At 42.2% G+C, this 18,860-nt stretch overlaps 2 protein-coding genes across 3 annotated transcripts; one reads left to right on the top strand and one right to left on the bottom strand.

Moving 5' to 3' along the window:
- Positions 1 to 1,350: 1,350 nt before the first annotated feature.
- Positions 1,351 to 2,429, top strand: Olfr551 (olfactory receptor 551). The gene has a single exon (NM_146755.2). It carries the CDS (start codon positions 1,429 to 1,431, stop codon positions 2,374 to 2,376), a length of 948 nt encoding a protein of 315 aa, NP_666966.1. The 5' UTR covers positions 1,351 to 1,428; the 3' UTR covers positions 2,377 to 2,429.
- An 8,078-nt stretch (positions 2,430 to 10,507) lies between these two features.
- Olfr550 (olfactory receptor 550) lies at positions 10,508 to 18,739 on the bottom strand. Of its 2 annotated transcripts, XM_006507878.2 has the most exons (2): positions 18,314 to 18,739; positions 10,508 to 11,700 (listed from the first exon to the last, which is right to left on the bottom strand). In XM_006507878.2, the coding sequence occupies exons 1-2, from the start codon at positions 18,341 to 18,343 to the stop codon at positions 10,723 to 10,725; spliced, it is 1,008 nt and encodes a 335-aa protein (XP_006507941.1). In that variant the 5' UTR covers positions 18,344 to 18,739; the 3' UTR covers positions 10,508 to 10,722. The 2 variants fall into 2 exon arrangements, with proteins under 2 accessions (XP_006507941.1, NP_667315.2); NM_147104.2 differs by lacking the exon at positions 18,314 to 18,739 and having other exon boundaries at positions 10,664 to 11,701.
- Positions 18,740 to 18,860: the final 121 nt, after the last annotated feature.

The raw sequence follows: 18,860 nt of genomic DNA, 5'->3' as shown, positions 1-18,860 counted from the left end.
AAGATTATACAGGAAATAATTAAATATGGATAATGAAATAGAAAGGACAGGAAAGCTTATTCCAGGGTGACAGCTACAGTTAGCACCAGGATGGAAAAGAGACATTCTGCCATAACAGTACTGGAAAGCTCTCCACTTCCCTCCCTAACTTTCTCCAAGACAGTTTCATGGGCTCCTAGGTGCAGGTAGCTGATGATACCAATTACATGGAATACTACATCTTTACGTTGGGGACACAACTGTGGTGCCTCCAGATGATCTTCCTGGTTCTCTGTTTCAGTTAGCAACAGTTGTGCTCCATCGTGTCATGAGTACTTCTCTCCAAGTGACCACTGGTTTTGATTCTGATTTTTGCTTCTTTTTCATCAGCATCTCTCCCCCACTATCCTCTTCCCACATCATTCACTTGATCTCCCCACTGTCTTAAATTCTCAAACAATGCTGGCTAGTGTATAAGAAAAGTGAGAAGATCTGTGTAGGTGGAGGGAGATCAGGGAGGCAGAAAGTGTGGAGTAGAGATCAAAACTCATCATTGACTTTGAACCAAATTTTTCTCCACTTGCTTTGGGTATTGTGTGTTTTTGAAGATTAAAACTCACTTCCTGTCCTTTCAAATACTTTTATTTCTTATTAGAAGATATATTTGCAAACAATTATATGTTAATGACCTTATCAAACCATCTATTATGACTAAGTCAGCCTGTTACCTACCACTACCAATCCTGCATCATCTCACCTGATTCTGCCAACAGCTGTCTGTATAGGACAGATGAAGCAAGTCCAGGATCTTACCAAATATGAGCCAGGAAATTTTCTATCCATCAAAGTCTACAAGAGACTCAGCCCTTTACCTGTGTTTTGATATTTCTGGTCAAGACAAGTCCTTATGTACGAGTTGTTATAGGTTCGATGATTTGGGGCAAGATGTCTTTATTCTCCATTTGTTTCTCCTCAATAAAAATCTTCACATCTTGAGGCTCCTATCCAATCCAACAGACTCTGTATTATTAACATCACCTGTATATTGTCACATAGCAGATGAATCTGAAGAAAACAATACTAGAAACTTGCAAAAAGGTTTATAGGCAGAGAGAACTACCTCATAAACATCTCTAGCTCTTACTTTCACCACAGAAATGGTTCTACAGCCATGTCCTTCACCCCATCCCACAGCAAAGACATTATTATATCATACAGAACTAAAAGGGGTTCCTTTGAACCTTAGTGATACTAACCCGTCTTCTGCTTTGTATATTTCCTAGGGCCTTACAATCTTATCATCCCAGATGCTCTTTTGTGGAGTTTAACTCAAATGTTTCTGCTGTCATTAAACTACAGCATAAAGATGATCTCTGCTGCCCCGTCTCTTTAAGGCTTTGTAGAGCTCAGAGCTTAGATCTTCCATACATACTCTTCTTCGGCCTGATCATGCAACACACAAACCACAGCCATCAGAACCCAAGCTCCTTCCTGCTCATGGGGATTCCCGGCCTGGAGGCGTCCCACTTTTGGATTGCATTTCCTTTCTGCTCCATGTATGCCCTAGCAGTTCTTGGCAACATGGCAGTCCTGTTGGTGGTGCGCTCTGAGCCTTCACTGCACCAACCCATGTACCTGTTCCTGTGCATGCTGTCCACTATTGACCTGATACTCTGCACCTCCACTGTCCCCAAACTCCTCGCACTCTTTTGGGCAAATGCAGCTGAGATTGCCTTTGGAGCCTGTGCTACCCAGATGTTCTTTATCCATGGTTTCTCGGCTGTAGAATCCGGTATCCTGCTATCAATGGCCTTTGATCGCTACTTGGCCATCTGCCGACCATTGCACTACGGGTCATTGCTGTCCTCAGAGTCTGTGAGCAAGTTAGGAGCTGCTGCTCTGCTCCGTGGCCTGGGGCTCATGACCCCACTTACCTGCCTACTGGCAAGGCTGAGCTACTGTGGCCGAGTGGTAGCACACTCCTACTGTGAGCACATGGCTGTGGTGAAGCTGGCTTGTGGGGGCACACAACCAAACAACATATATGGCATCACAGCAGCCACACTGGTGGTAGGAACTGACTCCATTTGTATTGCCATATCCTATGCACTCATCCTCCGGGCTGTGTTGGGCCTCTCCTCCAAAGAGGCCAGGGCAAAGACCTTTGGCACTTGTGGCTCCCACCTAGGTGTCATCCTTCTCTTCTATACACCAGGGCTCTTCTCATTCTATACCCAGCGCTTTGGTCAACATGTACCCAGGCACGTCCACATCCTCCTGGCTGACCTCTACCTCGTCGTGCCGCCCATGCTCAACCCCATCATCTATGGGATGAAAACCAAGCAGATCCGAGATGGAGCACTCCGACTACTCAAGAGGGGTCCTGCCCAATCATAGTGCTTCAAGCAGACCTATGCTGGTTTTCTCAGACCCTGTGCTGGTTTTCTCCAGACCTTGAGTGATGTTTACATGGATTTCTACATGACTGGAAGGCGGAAACCCACACTCAGTGGTATCCTTACTTTAATATGGAGTTCTATCACTTGTCAGAGGAGGTATCATCTGATGCTTGCTCTGTGTGATGGAGATAGGGGTCTCAATGCTCAGGAACATTTACCTAAAGGGAGCTTCCAAACTGATAGTGGTGTCCACAGAAATATCACAGTGTAACATCTCTCCTATCTTCTGAAGGATGCTGATTAAAGGAGACAAATGTGGCTACTGACATGATAAGGAAAACAGTTCCCACCTTGGGCTGCTATGCATATCAGCTAACTCCTTCCTATTGCTGACAAATATTTCATCTTGAAAATGCACCACAGTTTAACCATCTGATCTTAGACACCTGGATTATTTCCCACTTTGGGCTATTAGAAAATAAAGCTGCTATATTTCTCAACCTACAAGTACAATTGCTAGGGCTAAGGGTAGGTATATATTTAACTGAGCCCACTGAATGGCTTTGTTCTACACAGTTGTTCCATGTTACAATCTCATCAATGATGTCAATCAGTTCCCAGATGTTCCCCATCTGCTCATGTTTGATGGTGTTATTCTTTTTTTCTTTCATTTTAAGCACTCCAATGAGTATAACCAAGAAGAAATTCATTGCAAAGTTGCTTTGCATTTTTCTTACAACTAATTATGTTAAGCAACCTCTCTCATGTTTACTATTAATGAATATTCCTTTTATGAAATTCTTTAGTCCTGTGTCCATTTTAGACTTCCTTGTTTAGTAATTTTTATACTGTCATTTTGCTCTGGACCCCAGTTATTTGTCAAGTATACGCGCTGAAAACGTTTGTCAAGTTTTGTGATGCATTTTGTTTTCTCAACATCTTTTACTTAAAATGGGAGTTATGGTGAACTACAAATCATTTAGTTCATGCCTTTTTATTCATTTCATAGACTTACTTTTCAATTATGTATGAAGGTGTATGGCCCAACACAAATAACAACGATTATGGCATAAAGTAGAATTTGAGGTTTGTTTTTCACCTGTGGATATCCAGCTGCTCCTGCAAATTTTCTTAGGAATTCTTCCTCTGTCAAATTGAGTTGCACTGAAGTTTGTCGCTTTAGTTAAAGCACAAGTAAGGAGGTCAGAGGACACACTGCAGGAGTCAGTTCTCTCCTTCCACCATGGGGGTTCTTCAGACCAAGCTTGGGTCATCAGGTTTGATCATGAATGAGCTGAGTCATCTCATCAACCCTGTCCTTTAAATTCTTTATCTATAAAGTATTCAGTGTTACAAAATGTTTCCAAAATAGTTGCTGTGTGACTTGTCTCATTTTTCCTATTAATAGACTACTTTAACATGTGGTGTGTCAAAATCTGCTTTCTATATTGGTACAGTATTAGGGGGTTCTAATTAGTATATAATATTTGTGTGAAATAATAAGCTATTGAATGTCATAGTGAATCTGAATATTCCATCATGTCTCTATTGGGAAACTTTCATAATATATATAATGTGATTAGATCATATTCACCCCCAGTAGCCATACATTGTCCCTGCCCTGTCCCTCTAGTCTCCTTTTCGGTCCCTAGTAAAGTCTCTTCTTCTTCTATATATCTGGAGTTTAATAAACCTACTTTTAATAAGAATTTCTATTTTTCACTATATTTCGAATGACCCCAAATTTTCTCTAAAATAATCTGTCAATATAGGTATAAAATTGTTCATAGATTATGTTTGCCTTTAAAGTTTTCTGGGATTTGTGCCTCATTCTTTTCTGTAGTGTTTTGGAGAAAGGAAGTATACCCATGTAGTAGTTACTGTTTTTAATATCAAATATAGATTTCTTGATTTTTTTTTCTTTCTATTCTTTTGTCTTTTACTGAAAACTTCCACGTTGGTTTCTTTTCATCTCTTCATCTTAACTCACTCTTCTGCCTTGTTAAAGTAAAAGCAGACCAGCAGTCTAGATGCAAGGAGGAAGAATAAACGGGATCTTGAAGAGAACAGTAAATGCCTCTTGCAAGGCACCTGGTTGGCATATGATCCCATGATTCCAAGAAAATGGGAAACTATTCTTCTCTGTCATTAAAAAAAAGATAGTATTTCTTACAAGACTGAAAAGTACAGAAACAGTAGAAGATCCGACAGTTTTAGGCTCATGAAACCAAATGTCTTATCACCAACTTTGAAGCACCAGACTTTCACAATCAGAAAATTTGACCCAGGTGACCTTTTGATCAGCACATTCCATTGTCTTGGTATCTCTGGCATCTCTAACATGCATATTCCAGACCTCATTCTCAGTCTGTCCTTCAACCATAGGGAAGTAAAGTCTACTTCAAAGCCTTTGTTGTGTTTTAGTTAGAATGTGATGAGCTTATTATTTTCCCTTACAAAGACATTTATCTATGAGAATGCAAACGCCATCTAAACCAACCTATCATAATCCCTAAGATTGGCATATCCTCAGAACACCCAAGCATCGTTTTCCCCTTTCTTCCCTTCCACCTTCATCCTAACAAACAAGCAAAACAGGAAGTCTTGAGTACCAGGACATCACTGTGATGGATGTTATCACTTCTTGCCAGCAGCTGCTTGGTCCTTCTTACTCTCAAACTACATCAAATGACCAGATCATACCCTTAGAGTTTCTTTTCAAAGCTGTTTATTATATCTACTGTCTTTCTTGGCTTCTCTAGAAAACACAACCTGAGGCAAAAACAGTATGTGCAAACACTGTATTGCATAGTGTGATATTTTCCCAGGATGGAAGAAAAGAACGAGTGAAGAGAGAAGCCCCAGCTGTCGGCTGTTTGTTTAGCATGCTGGATGTCCCCCTATGGGCTCTGAGGATCTCCTGCCTTGTGACACAAACTCCATGGAAGGAGATGAAAGACAAGATAGCTTCATTTTCTTTGGATAAAGTTCATGTCTATTCCTTTGTACTTTGAGTTTACAAATGTAAGCAGCAGCAGTGGAAAGGAATGGAAGATAGGTCATTTGTGCTACAGAGGGTAGAGCCAGAGAAGTGACCTAAGCCCCTTGGAGGAGCCCAGAGGATCATGAATAGATCCCAGATACTGACCCTGAATTATTTATACTGTTAGAGTTTGATTTTGCTTTGACTGACTGTGACTGTGCCCCGGTTCTTCCCTCTTGAATAAAGAAAGTGTTTCATGTATTTTTTATTTTACAGGAGCCCACAGTTGAGAGACTGAAATATTAAGTGGTTTCCAGGTTTTCAAAGAGACTTTGGATTTTTAAATGGACTGAAAAAAGTGAATTTGTAAAGACTGTGGGTCTTTTTAAATTTATAAAAATGCTTTTATTGTGATGTGTATATTGCTGTGTTGTGCTAGGGATAAACAAAAAAGAAAGTTTTTGGCTTAACAGTGATATGCTTGTGTGTCAAGTTGACAATGGGTCAGTTGAGGTGACTAGCATAACAGAACCTTAGTAGACTCCCAAACCTTAACACAACTGACTCCATGATGGAAGCATATTCAGGCCATAAAACTTAGCACATAGACAGCACCACTTGCCAAAATGAAAACAAAGACCCAACACATCAAAGTTCTTATTTCTAAGAAAGTTTATAAATATTCTAATAATTATGCTTTTTGGCCTCTGTAGTTCTACTTTTGGGTAAACATTCTTGTAAACTGACATATGTCAACCCAGGATATCTTTTTTGTGTTTAGAAGCTCACCTTGAGAAAGGCCCGGAGCCCTGATGGGATTCCAAACACCCAGTGCAATCACTGACTGGCTAATAAAGACTTTCTATTGACTGAAATCCATATCCAAGTTGTCTCTGGTGGTTTATGACATCTTGACACAAGGTATAGTCATCTGAATGGAGAAAGCTTCAATTGAGAAAATGTCTCCATAAGATAAAGCTGTAGACAAGCCTATGGCATTTTCTTAATTCTTGATTGTTGGGAAGAGCCCAGTCCGTTTTAGGTGGGGCTACCCCTGGGATGGTGGTCCCAGGTTCTATGAGAAAACAGGCTGAGCAAGCCATGATAAGTGAGCCAATATGCAGCATTCCTTCATGGCCTCTGCATCAGCTAGTCTCCAGCTTCCTGCCCTGCTAGAGTTCCTGTCCTGACTTCCTCTGGTTGTAAACAGTGTTGTAGAAATGTAAGCTAAACAAACCCTTTATTCCTCATTTTGCTTTTGGTCATGGTGTTCCATCACAGCAAGAATAATCATAACTAAGATACTATGTTGTTATTTTTACTGTCCAAGCTAACAAATGCTGATGCACAACAATGCATGCAAAGGTATGATAGATAGGGAATGACATAAGAGCCTCGCAGCAGTCACTGCAATAGGCCCTGTAGCCAAAAGCAAACATGCATTCAGCAGCATGACCAGCTTCACTTTCAATTCCAAGAGCAGTATTTGCAGCCCCCTGGAGCCCCTGCTCTCCTGCTAGCCATGAAGGCATAAGGGTGGACCCAGGTTAGCACCATCCAAATCTGGTACAATGAGGAAGCAGCCAAAGAATGTGAGAGTTAAAGACACAGTGGGGTGATGGAGTAAAATGAAAAATTGTCTACTGTCTTAGAGGAAGCTGAAGGAGGTTTTAGAGTGAGAAGACTCACTATTAAGTGCTGATATCAGACAATGAGTGGAACCTTTTTTAAATGGTTTTGGTTCTTGAGATTAATAGAATTAAACCATTTTCCCCTTCTCTTTCCTCCCTCAAAGTCCTCCCATGTACCTTCCACCCTCACACTCAAATTCATAGGCTCTTTTTCTTGAAATGTAATATATACATTGCTAAATATATAAATCTAACCTGCCCAGCCCATATAATGTTGCTTGTGTGAATGTTTTCTGAGAATAACCAATTGGTGCATTTTCCCCAGGGAAGACTACTTCTCCCACTTTAGCCTTCCTTGACAAGTTATTTCAGTGGAGTTAATGGATCCATAAGCCTGATGTGAAAGCAAGAAAGAATATGAAGGAAAGAATTACTGGTAATGAGAATATTCAACATTTCTACTTTTCCCATCCTTTCTGAATAAAATTCCCACACCTGTTGTGAGTCATTCTCACAGGAGGAAAATCTAACCCAAAAAGTTAACAAGGGTTCTGCCCCTGGGTTGCCATGGGTACCAAATTGTCTTCTTTAAGGGCTGACAAGTGTATTGGTGCTAACCATATAGCATGGTTCTATATGAAGAGAGGGGAGTGACTGGGTATTGCTTGTTTCTTAATTCATTTAGCTTAGAGATTTGTTAGAATCCTTAAAACTGCATAATTTAACTGGTAAAGTACAGATATCCCTCTTAGCTTACCCCATAATAAATTGGGTCCTTCAGAAATATAATCTTGTATGTATGGGCTTCTTATACTATAGACAAGTGAAGATGATTTAAGCAGTTCCCCCTCCCCACTGAAATGACTCTACAAGCCTACCCATCCTCCTGAGATACAAGTCCTTCAGTCAGCCTCACATCTTCTCCAAAGGAATGAGACAATGATACAAATTAAAATGGATCCATAAAGAGACATAACCCCCAAGGAAGAATGAGATCTTAAGAATGGAAGATGCCAAGCTACAAGAACTTCGTTCTCTGTTTCATGCATGAAGACCAGCTGGATGTCTGGCATAATGGCTGCTTAGAAACTGAGTTTCAGAGATGAAAACTGAGCCTTAAGGCCAGGCATGGTGACATACATTGTCATTCCAGAATTTAAGATGCCAAAGCAGAAAGATTAATTTGAAGCCAGCCTGGGCAACATGATGAGAACCTGTCATAATAAATGAAGGAAGATGGGGAAACAGAGGAGGAGGAAGAGGAGGAGGAGGAGGAGGAGGAGGAGGGGTGAAAATAGAAGAGAAAGAGGAAGAGGAGGAAATGAAGAAGGAAGGGTGAGAGACAAAAGCTAAGCTTGTAACATCTTTACAAATGACTCCTGACAGGGTTGGCAGTTTGGGAGAAACAGAAATTTAATCTAGGCACAATGCTTTCTTAAAGGAAAAGTCTTGAAGAATATTACTAAATGTGGACTTTTCCCTCATTAAATTTAAGGCATTCAGATACCTAATGACCAGAAAACCTAATGACAAGAAAAATCTTCACTTGGGAAAATTTGTATCCATTCAATAACATGTTGAATCTTTATACAACAACAAAATGTAGAGTAAGTTGAAAATGATAAGATTTTTCTCAATGTAAAATTCCACCTCTCAAAAAAAAGAAAAAAAAATTCCACCTCTCAACAAGTGCAACAGTAAATTATAATCAATGCTTTATAAATGCCTACAGAAGATGTGAAGAAGTATAGGAGGGGCAATATAGACAGGGCCTTGTATGAAAAACTCTACAAACCTTTAAAAACAGGAGCTCAGGGACCAGGAAAATAATTCAGTCAACAAAGTACATAGAGGAATGACAGTCAATGTTCTTCTCTAGCCCACATATGCTTATATATGCACACACACACACACACACACGCACGCACACACACACACAAACACACCCCCACACCACCACACCTTTCAGGAAGACTATAAAAACAATGAGAAATCGAGTCTCTCCTCCCCCAGTTCTGGGTTGTAGCAGTTTTCTTCCTCCATAAAAAGGAAACATCAATTCAAGCCTCCTATACTAGGCAAGGTTTAAACGTCATTCTTATAAATACTTCTAAAGCATGTGTCAACATTCTACTTAAGCTCAACTGTGTTGTGAAATGGTGTTTGTGGTAAAGTGATGGGGAGTTAGACAACTCTCAGATCTGCTCTCAAACCTATGGGAGGTCTCTAGGGATTCCTAGAGTTTGGGGGCTGGGGAAGGATAATTAAATTGAACATTTGATCTTGGTGTGAAGAAGCTGTTGGCAGACAGCTAGGCAAGGTCACTACCTCAGATTTATGAAATACAGGGGATATATGACATTGAGTTATACCACACCCTTACTTTCTCAACTTTGTGTCCTCATTTTAAAAAAAAGACTCCAATTTATGATTCTCATATATTTGTGGGTATGCAGCCATTCATTAGCATGTACTTGACCTACCCAAGGCCATGGCCTTAAAAAGATGGACTCTCTGTCTCCCAACAGCTGCCTCTGGCCCTCACAATATTTGCATCATCTCTTCTACAAGGACCCCTGAGCTGTGAGAGGAGATGATGTGATATTATAGATGTTCCATTTAAGGCTGAACATACGGAGTTTCTGACTCTCTACTCCTTGACAAGTTGTGGGTGTCTGAGTTAATCACAGAGACCATGGGTGACAATAAGAAAACAATGTTTCCCAGACACAGCAGGGCAGTCAGTCGCATGTGGACTGACAACACCTGATTAGGAGTGCACAAGATCTCAGCAGAGTTAGGCCAGATAAAATCTCACCATGGAGATGGGAGTTGGGCACAAGATCTCAGCAGGCTTAGGCCAAATAAAATCTCACCGTGGAGATGGGAGGTGGGCACAAATTCCCACCCCTAGCTGAGGAGCTATTGGCAATTGATAGCTATTTCTGGGAGGCAGTTAAAAGTTTGGGGAAGACATATAAACACAGCTTACCTCAGGTGTTCCTTACTTACACATGAAATGCAAAGAGGAATCTAGGAAGAAGAGATGCCTGTATAGACTGTGTACAATTAGTTTTAACTGTCTATTTGACACAACCTAGAATCATCTGAGAAGGGAGTCTCCATTGAGGTACTTCCTACATCAAATTGGTCTGTGTGCATGCCTGTAGAGGGTTGTCTTGTTTGTTAAATGACCCAGTCCACACTGGGTGGCACCATTCCCTGGGCAAGAGATCCTGGGCTGTATAAGAGTGGAAGGGACTGGCTAAGTACAAGCAGGCTACAATCCATGTGGTTTTTTTCTCTCTGCTCTTGTCTACAGTTATGATACTTCAAGTTCCTGTGTTGGCTTGCATTCAATAGCAGACTCTTTGTAAACCAAATACAGCCTTCCGTTCTGTGTTGCTTTTTGTCTGGGTATTTTATTACAGTAACAGAAATGACACTAGAGCAGGTTGATGCTAACAGCAGATTAGCAGCCTGGGTGAGCTGTTGCAGCATGTATGAGTCTAGGGTAGTTCACCTCTGGTTTAATAAAACAAGAAAAAGATTATCACTGCAGTGCTCCAACATGCTCAGCGTCTGAAGTCTTTAACTATAGAGGTCAGGAGGGTCCCACAAAGAACTCAACAGTTAAGACAAAGCATTCAAAGGCCTCATTCTCTACACCTTCCCCTCCCCCAGATTCATAGTGGTCCACTGAGGTCATATATTTCTGGATCCTTCCGTCTTAGGAAATATCAACCCTCTTCTGCTGGAAACGCCTTAAGAAGCCCTGACGGATCTGCTTCGACTTGATACAGTAGACCACAGGGTTCATGAAGGGTGGCACCAAGAAGTGCAGGTTAGCCATGAGCACGGCCAGAGCTGGGTAGCTGTGTTTCTCCACTCGGTGCAGCACGGACAGCCCCAACTTGGGCAAATAAAAGATGAGAACGATGCAGAGGTGTGAGACACACGTATTGAGTGCCTTAAGCCTTTCCCCGGGTGATGCAATGCCCAGCACAGTCCGTAGGATCAGAGCATAGGACAGCATGATGAGGGAGGAGTCTAGGCCTAGTGAGAGGAGGATGGAAACCAGGCCAACCAGGCTGTTGATGCGGGTGTCTGAGCAAGCCAGTCCCACGAGGTCGCAGTGCAGACAGTAGCAGTGGGAGAGGGTACTGATCTGAGGAAAGATCAGACGCCGCAGAAGGATGGGTCCGGGAAGGTTGAGCAGGATGGCCCTCACCAGAACAGCAGCCCCAACTTTGGCCACTGCTGAGTGAGGCAGGATGGTGGCATAATGCAGAGGATCCCGGATGGCAATGAAGCGATCAAAGGCCATGGCCAATAGCACACCAGATTCCACATAGGTGAAGGCGTGGATGAAAAACATCTGTGCTGCACAGAAATCGAAGGGCAGCTCCCGAGTACCCAGCCAGAAGAGCCGCACCATGGTGGGGAAGGTGGAGGCACAGAGGCCCAGATCAGAGGCTGCTAGCATGGACAGGAAGATGAACATGGGCTCATGTAAGGCTGGATCCGTACGGATCAGGAAAAGGATAACGCTGTTGCCCAGGATGGAAACCACACAGATGAGGTTGATGGGAATGGAAACCCAGTGATGGGAGGCCTCCAGGCCTGGAAAGCCAGTGAGGAGGAAGGTGGAGTGACCAGGAGTGCTGGTATTGCAGAACATAATGACTCCAGGAGAAAACTGTCCACCCTACGAGAAGGAGACATTCATTCATGTGATCACGGAGCTAGAAATGAAGAGCTGACTCATAGCCATTAAAAACATCCCTCTCCTAGGAGTGCTTGCTTCTCTGAAAACACTTGTGGTTGGATCCGTTTTCTGAGTCAATCTCTGATTACTGCTAACTGCCTACTTTTTAGCCAGTCAGCAGCCACCTTCCCTTGGGCCTAAGCAACGTCCTTCTTTCACATAAGTGAAACCTAAAGCCTAATCTTCCAGAGAGCCTTCTTAGACTACATATTGAGAAGAAAAAAATTCTCCAAAGAAACAGAATGAGAGAGGGCCTGGCAAGATGGCTCAACTGGTAAAAGTGTCTCTGCCAAGCCTGAAGCCTAAGTTTGACCCCTGGAACCTACACAGCAGAGGAAAAGAATCTTATATCTTCCACATGAACACACACACACACACACACACACACACACACACACACACACACACATACACACCTTAGCCTTAGGATAACAATACAAACAGAACATATGGAATGCATTCTTTTTTAGAGGAGGGTTTCCTGTCTGATATCTGCTATCAAATGTGCCTGAAAGGACAGTCCACCATGGTGTGTGCAGAAGCATCCCTTAGGGAGTGCTTTTTCACTTGTCTGATGCTGTTATGTGAAATTTCTGCATTTCTTTCTGAGAAATGCATTAGGGAAAGAAAATAGGCCCTTTGCTTAGTTACATTTTGTTTTTAATTGCTGCTATTTGTTCAAATGCATGGAGTTCTTTGTGCCAATTAGTATGTACATTATATAATAATCAAATCAGATACCTAACATTTTGAATATTTTTAAATTTTTGGTTAACATTCAATAATTGCACACATCTATGGGTACCCATGTGATATTTCAGTACATACATGCAATGTATAGTGGTCAAAATAGCCTCTTCCAGTGTTTACACTGGTGACAAATGTCCAGAGAAATTGAGTTGGCTTCGAAGAAATGGTCAAGGTTTCCTCAGAGTCTGATAAACAAGGTGCAAAGATGCCAAATGCATTCAATGTTACCAGTGTTTCCCCAGTCCTGTGCCCACCTCATGCTCTAATTAAAGCTTTCGTGTGTGCTTCTGACTCTACCATCAAGATAGGGCTACTACGAATTTATGAAATTCTTGGGCAAATGGATGTATCTGGAGGATATCATCCTGAGTGAGGTAACCCAATCACAAAAGAAGTCACGTGATATGCACTCACTGATAAGTGCATATTAGCCCAAAAACCTAGAATACCCAAGATACAACTTCCAAAACAAGAAAATCAAGAAGGAAGACCAACTCGTGGATACCTCATTCCTCCCTAGAATGGGGAATAAAATATCCATGGAAGGAGTTGCAGAGACAAAGTTTAGAGCTAAGACGAAAGGATGGACCATCCAGAGACTTCCCCACCCGAGGGTCCATCCCATAATCAGCCACCAAACGCAGACACTATTGCATACGCCAGCAAGATTTTGCTGAAAGGACCCTGATATAGCTGTCATCTGTGAGGCTTTGCCAGTGCCTGGAAAATACAGAAGTGGATGCTCACAGTCATCTACAGAATGGAACACAGGGCCCCCAGTGTAGGAGCTAGAGAAAGTACCCAAGAGCTGAAGGGATCTGCAACCCTATAGGTGGAACAACAATATGAACTAACCAGTACCCCCAGAGCTCGTATCTCTAGCTGCATATGTAGCAGAAGATGGCCTAGTTGGCCATCATTGGGAAGAGAGGACCCTTGGTCTAGCAAACTTTATATGCCCCAGTACAGGGGAAAGCCAGGGCCAAGAAGTGGAAGTGAGTGGGTAGGGGAGCAGGGCTGGGGGGGGGGGGGGGAGTATAGGGGACTTTTGGGATAGCATTTGAAATGCAAATGAAGAAAATATCCAATAAAATTTTTTTTAAAGAAAGATATGGCTCTGGGTACAAACTCACCTAAAGAGCAGTTTTCTCTTAAAGAGCCCCTTTTCAGTCCTCTTTCTACAAAAGCTGTTATATGGAGTCAACTAATTTGAAGTTCTCCTTAGCTGAGAACAGTGTGCTGAAGCTAACAGAGATGTCAGGCAAAGCAACAGAAGCTTCCAGAATCTCAGGATGAATAAACCTCTGCCAAAGAACCCAGACTGACAGGTGTGAGTGCTCATGATCTTACAAACTCGCACATCACCTTCTCCCAGCTTCTCTCCTCACAACACAACCGACCTTCCCTTGTCCACTAAGCAATCACACTGGGCTGTTTCGGGGATGGAATGAACAAAACACTAATCCCTCCGTCCCTCCCCCAAACCACACTACATTTCCTGTGGGTTCCTGTCTCCTTACTTTTGTTTTATCCGTTAAACACTCAAAAGACCTGCCCTTTCTCTCTAGAGCAGATTCTTCTAATCAACTAATCTTTGGTCTGTCTCCTGTCTTAGATCCAACAAGACTAACCGTCAAGCCATTATGATTTCTCTGAGTAACAAAACGGCTCCTTTGTCCCACTCTCTCCAGTCCTTGTGTATTCCAGTTTGTTTTCAAATTTCCAATTGAATTGGGCTCCATATATTTATGAAAAGTTCAGTGTGAATATGTAAATCATTACATATACAGCCAGGAAAAAATAAATGAATAAGCAAATGGGGGGGGGGAGAGAGAGAGAGAGAGAGAGAGAGAGAGAAGACAAGACAAGGTTGGTATTTGGCTTTTAGCGACTTTGTTTTGAGCAACTCTGGCTTTGTGCAATGAGCATCAATGTTTCTCTGATGCACAGAGGAGCAGATCTGAGCAAAAGCTCCATAGAGAGTCCAAAGGAAAGACTTTGCCCATCTTACATCTCTAATCTTTTCAATCCCCTTTCTCCTAAGTATCATGAATTATTAAGATATCCTTCTGCTCATCAGATTTGCTATGTTTGGTCATTTAAAAATATCTTTCTTGGGGTTATAGTGTGTGCACAAGTCCGCATATCAAAAATGCAAAGCCTGATGAATTTCCACAAAGTGAATATATCTATGTAACCAAATATTGAAGGCCAGCAAGATGGCTCAGAGGGGAAAGGTGCTTGCTGGACAAGCCTGACGACCTGAGTTTACTCCCCAGAGCCCAAGTAAAGGTGGAAGAGAAAAATAATCTCCACAGAGTTATCCTCTGATATCTTCAGTTGTGCCATAGCATGCTCTGTATGTGTATGTGTCTTTTTGTCTGACTATCTCTCTCTGTCTCTGTCTCTCTGTCTCTCTCTATGTATCTCTGTCTCTGTCTCTCTCTCTCACACACACACACACACACACACATACACACACATATATTACATTTTTAAATAAGAAACTAAATAGTTTCAGAATCTCCAAGTCCTATGACCCCTTCAGTAATTCCCATCCTCCCACTATCCTGATTTTTGACACCAAAGATGAATGTTATAAATCTTGGAACTTTATGTAATTGTGCTCCTACAGTATGCACCTGTCTGTGTAATTTTTTTGTCTATGACATATCCACACTGCTGCATGTGCTTGCAGTTTTCTCGTTCTCTTTGCTGGATGGCTTTTCCACTGTGAGCATAAACAATGACATGTATCTGACACACAGTGCTTCCCTCACCTTGTCACTTCATCTTCTTGTTCAGTGAAAGTCTGGGAACCTCAGAGTTCAGGAAACCCATAGAAAAGAAGGCAGAAGGAGTATAGGAGCCAAAGGGCATGGAGGACACTAGGAAAACAAGGCCATCTAAATCAACTGAGAAAAGCTCATATGAACCCCCAGACTTTAGCAGCAAGCACGGGGCCTGCACAGTCTGCGCCTGGTCCCTTTCACTCTAGGACTTTATGAGACTCCTGAATGTGTGAACAAGTGGGTCTCTGACTTTTGTGCCTGCTCTTGTAGCCTTTTTCCTTCTGTTGGTTTGCCTTGTCCAACTTCAAGGTGATGGTTTTCGTTTTATCTTATGATATTTTATTTTGTTATTAAAAACCATATGCTATAATAAAATTCAATAAATTGCTTTGTAAACATCAGGTTATTCGTTTTGCTTTGAATTTCCATCAATGCCATATTTTAGGTTACACTAAATTTCAATGAAGATGAGCCTTTAAAAGCTTCTTTTTAATAAGAAAGAAAGTTTGAGAACACTCTTAAGTAATGAAAACCCAGACATATAAACCCTTAGACAGTGTAAAAACTCCCATCATTCTCTCTTTTGCCCTTGGTTCTCGTTCCCTTTCTCTCTCTCTCTCTCTGTCTCTAGCACATCTTGTTGGAGAAGTGTCAGAGTAAAGAGAATAAAGAAGGGCTCATATAGCAGGCACCATTTTGCCTGTCTGAATCCTACAGTCTCCCCACTGAGTGCATGCCTGTGTGCTCTGCCTAAGATGCTCTGTCCCGCAAGTCAAACCATTCATGGAAATATTCATGCACTATACATAAATATGAGCAGCTCCCCAGATCCCTTGCCAAAGCAGCCATGTTCCTAGAGGAATAAATAAAACAGATAATGATATATGGATAGAAGGCTGGGTAGATAGGTAGAAAACCAATGACAGAGTCAATTCTGGAGACGGGAAAAAATAAATTATATTCTCTGCCCTTCTACCATTTTACTTATCCAGGGTCGAGAAGATCATGAATAGCCTAAAGTCTATTTTATTTTGTTAATCAAAGAAGTCTTAAAAAAGAAGCAGTCTATCCCCAGTAGCTTAACTATAAGTTTTTGAAAAGAAATGGCCCAGCTTAAAGAAAGTTGGAGACCCCAAGAAGGTTTCTATGGCAACCAAGCATCACTCACCAACACTCTCAAGGGAATGTGAGGATTTAAGCCTCTGGCTTTGCCAGCTGGGTCCTAGGGCCAAAAGGAAGACACAGAAAAAAATAGGCTGTAACACTGAATCCTAAGCCTAGCAGAGTCTGGGATGAGCCAAGAATCCAGTTTTCCTCAAGTCATGATATTGATGAGTCTTAGCTAACATTAAGACAAAACGTACACTGTTCAGAGATAAGCTTGGCATAAACTGTCTCTGCCAGGTACCTGTGACAAGGGAGTCACAGACAGCATGCAGGGTCTGGAAAGAACAACACTCTTCCACCTCCTCTGCTTCTGGGCTGGCTGAGCTTTTACTAAGTGGTAGAGAGGGTGAGGAGGTGACCCGCTCTACATCTCCTCCCCTACACCCCTTCAGGCTGGGACCCTCATTGTCTGTGGCTGAGAACTGATTACAGACTCAGATCTGATGCTGTCAGTGGAGGTGCAATGCGGGCCAGTGAAAGGATGGAAACTGCATTTGTTTATTAACTCATGATCTATATAGGAAAAATCTAGTTTTTAAATAAATCAGACCCTTCTATATTTTTTATTCTGACTTATATGAAGTCTCTTTAAATGTTTTAAACAGTTGACCTTCAAATTCTCACCATATAGGTGTTGTCTTTGCTAAAACAACTAAAATTTTATATTTAACTCGTGAGGTTAAAGTCTAGAATAGAATAGGTCCAGAATGTATCTAATATTAAGGTGTTATAGATACAGACACATAAATTATAGAGAGGAAAGAAGGAAATAAGAAAGGAAGGAAGTAGAGATGGAGAGTGGAAAGAGAGACAGACTGACACAAAAGCCTCTTGTGTAATTCATAAGCAGCTATAACTATCTCACAGTCAGCGCACTGGGCTCTTCCCTCCTGTATTAACACAGATAAATCTAAGGACATCTGAGCTCTCTGCAAATGTCATCTCCCTTTCACTTCCTTGAGTGTCTTTGGTAATATGGATGATATGTACTTTCTATTAAAAGCATACATTTCACAGTGGCGTGTCAGAGGTTGGAACATGTTAGTATATAACATATATTACATTCTAGGCAGGCAACATAGGATTCTAAGTGCACACTCGAGGGGCTGAAGAATTGGCTGAGTGATTAAGAACACTCATTACCCAATCCACATGACTGATCACAACCTTTTGAGAGTACATTCAGTGTACATACACACAGGCAAGCAAAACACTCATACACAAAACGTAAGTGTTAATGTGACCAGTCATCACATGGCTGACAGCCTCCTCAGACAGAATTAGCTTAGTTGAAAAAGGCCTGTCAGATGCCCTGCTCAGACTTGTCAGAAATTGACATTTAAATGGAAGTTTAGTCAAGTAGCTGAACCTAAGACTGAGGCAGATTCTATGTTGTCACTATCTTTGCCCCACAACAGGCTGAAGAACACCTATCAGATTCTGACTGGTCCTGAAGCAGTCACTGCAGGGAGTCCTGAGGAACCACCCACACACCTATAGCTTTTCCCAGATTTAAGCAGGTAGTTGAAAATTGAAGAACATGGTTTCCCTTCATCCCGAGTCCCTCATCTTTTCATGATGGTCCTTGGTTCCAATCACCTAACAAAGTCAGATTTAAAGAAGGCCTCATGGAACTGAACCCCATATGTTATAAAAGGAAAGATTGGGAAAGGCCTTCCATTCAGTCACTATCATGTCTCAGGCTGACTGACTCAGAGGGAAGGTGGCTGCCCTAGATGGATTTCGTTCTGCTCAGCATCAGAAATGATGATGCAGGCAGATGGAGCAAGGCCCTGGTACCCACTGCCCTCAGTCCAGACATAACACCTCATCGGTTCACTCACCACAGCTCCAGAGCCTGTGTCTCCTCTCATCTGTTCCTGTGTTCGTAAGAAGCATCTCTTGTTCTGCCCATGAAGTCCAGCACTTTATAATCTTCCTGTTAGAAGTAGAGACATAACAGGTCTGCTGGGAACCAGATGCAAAGCCAAGAGATTTACGCAGCTGGCCTCGCTGGGGTCCCTGAGCTCTTGGTCAGGCAGCTCTGAGACTTGGTGGGAAGTATCGGGCAAATGCTTCCGTACCTGCTGATTTCTTGCAGGAGGATGCTCAGATACCTCATATGGAGTTGCTATTTTTCCAGAAGACCCAACCCCATGAATTACAGTGACAGATCGAAGCAAGCGGATAACTAAAGACTGAGGCACACTCTGTCCTTCTGGCGAAGGGACGTTGAAGAACGCCTACACACAGAAAGCATCGGCACAGAGTCTTGCTGAATTCTGCCAAAAAGGAAACAGAGTAGCCAGAAACAAACATCAGTGCTTTAGCCCTGGGAAAGTTGCAAGAGAGGAGGAAAAGGGGTTCTCCACTTAACCCCAAGGTGCTGCT

Source organism: Mus musculus, chromosome 7 (assembly GCF_000001635.26).
Source record: "Mus musculus strain C57BL/6J chromosome 7, GRCm38.p6 C57BL/6J".
NCBI classification, from domain to species: domain Eukaryota; kingdom Metazoa; phylum Chordata; class Mammalia; order Rodentia; family Muridae; genus Mus; species Mus musculus.
Note: the sequence above shows the minus strand (reverse complement) of the source record. Positions and strands in the feature narration are given on the sequence as shown.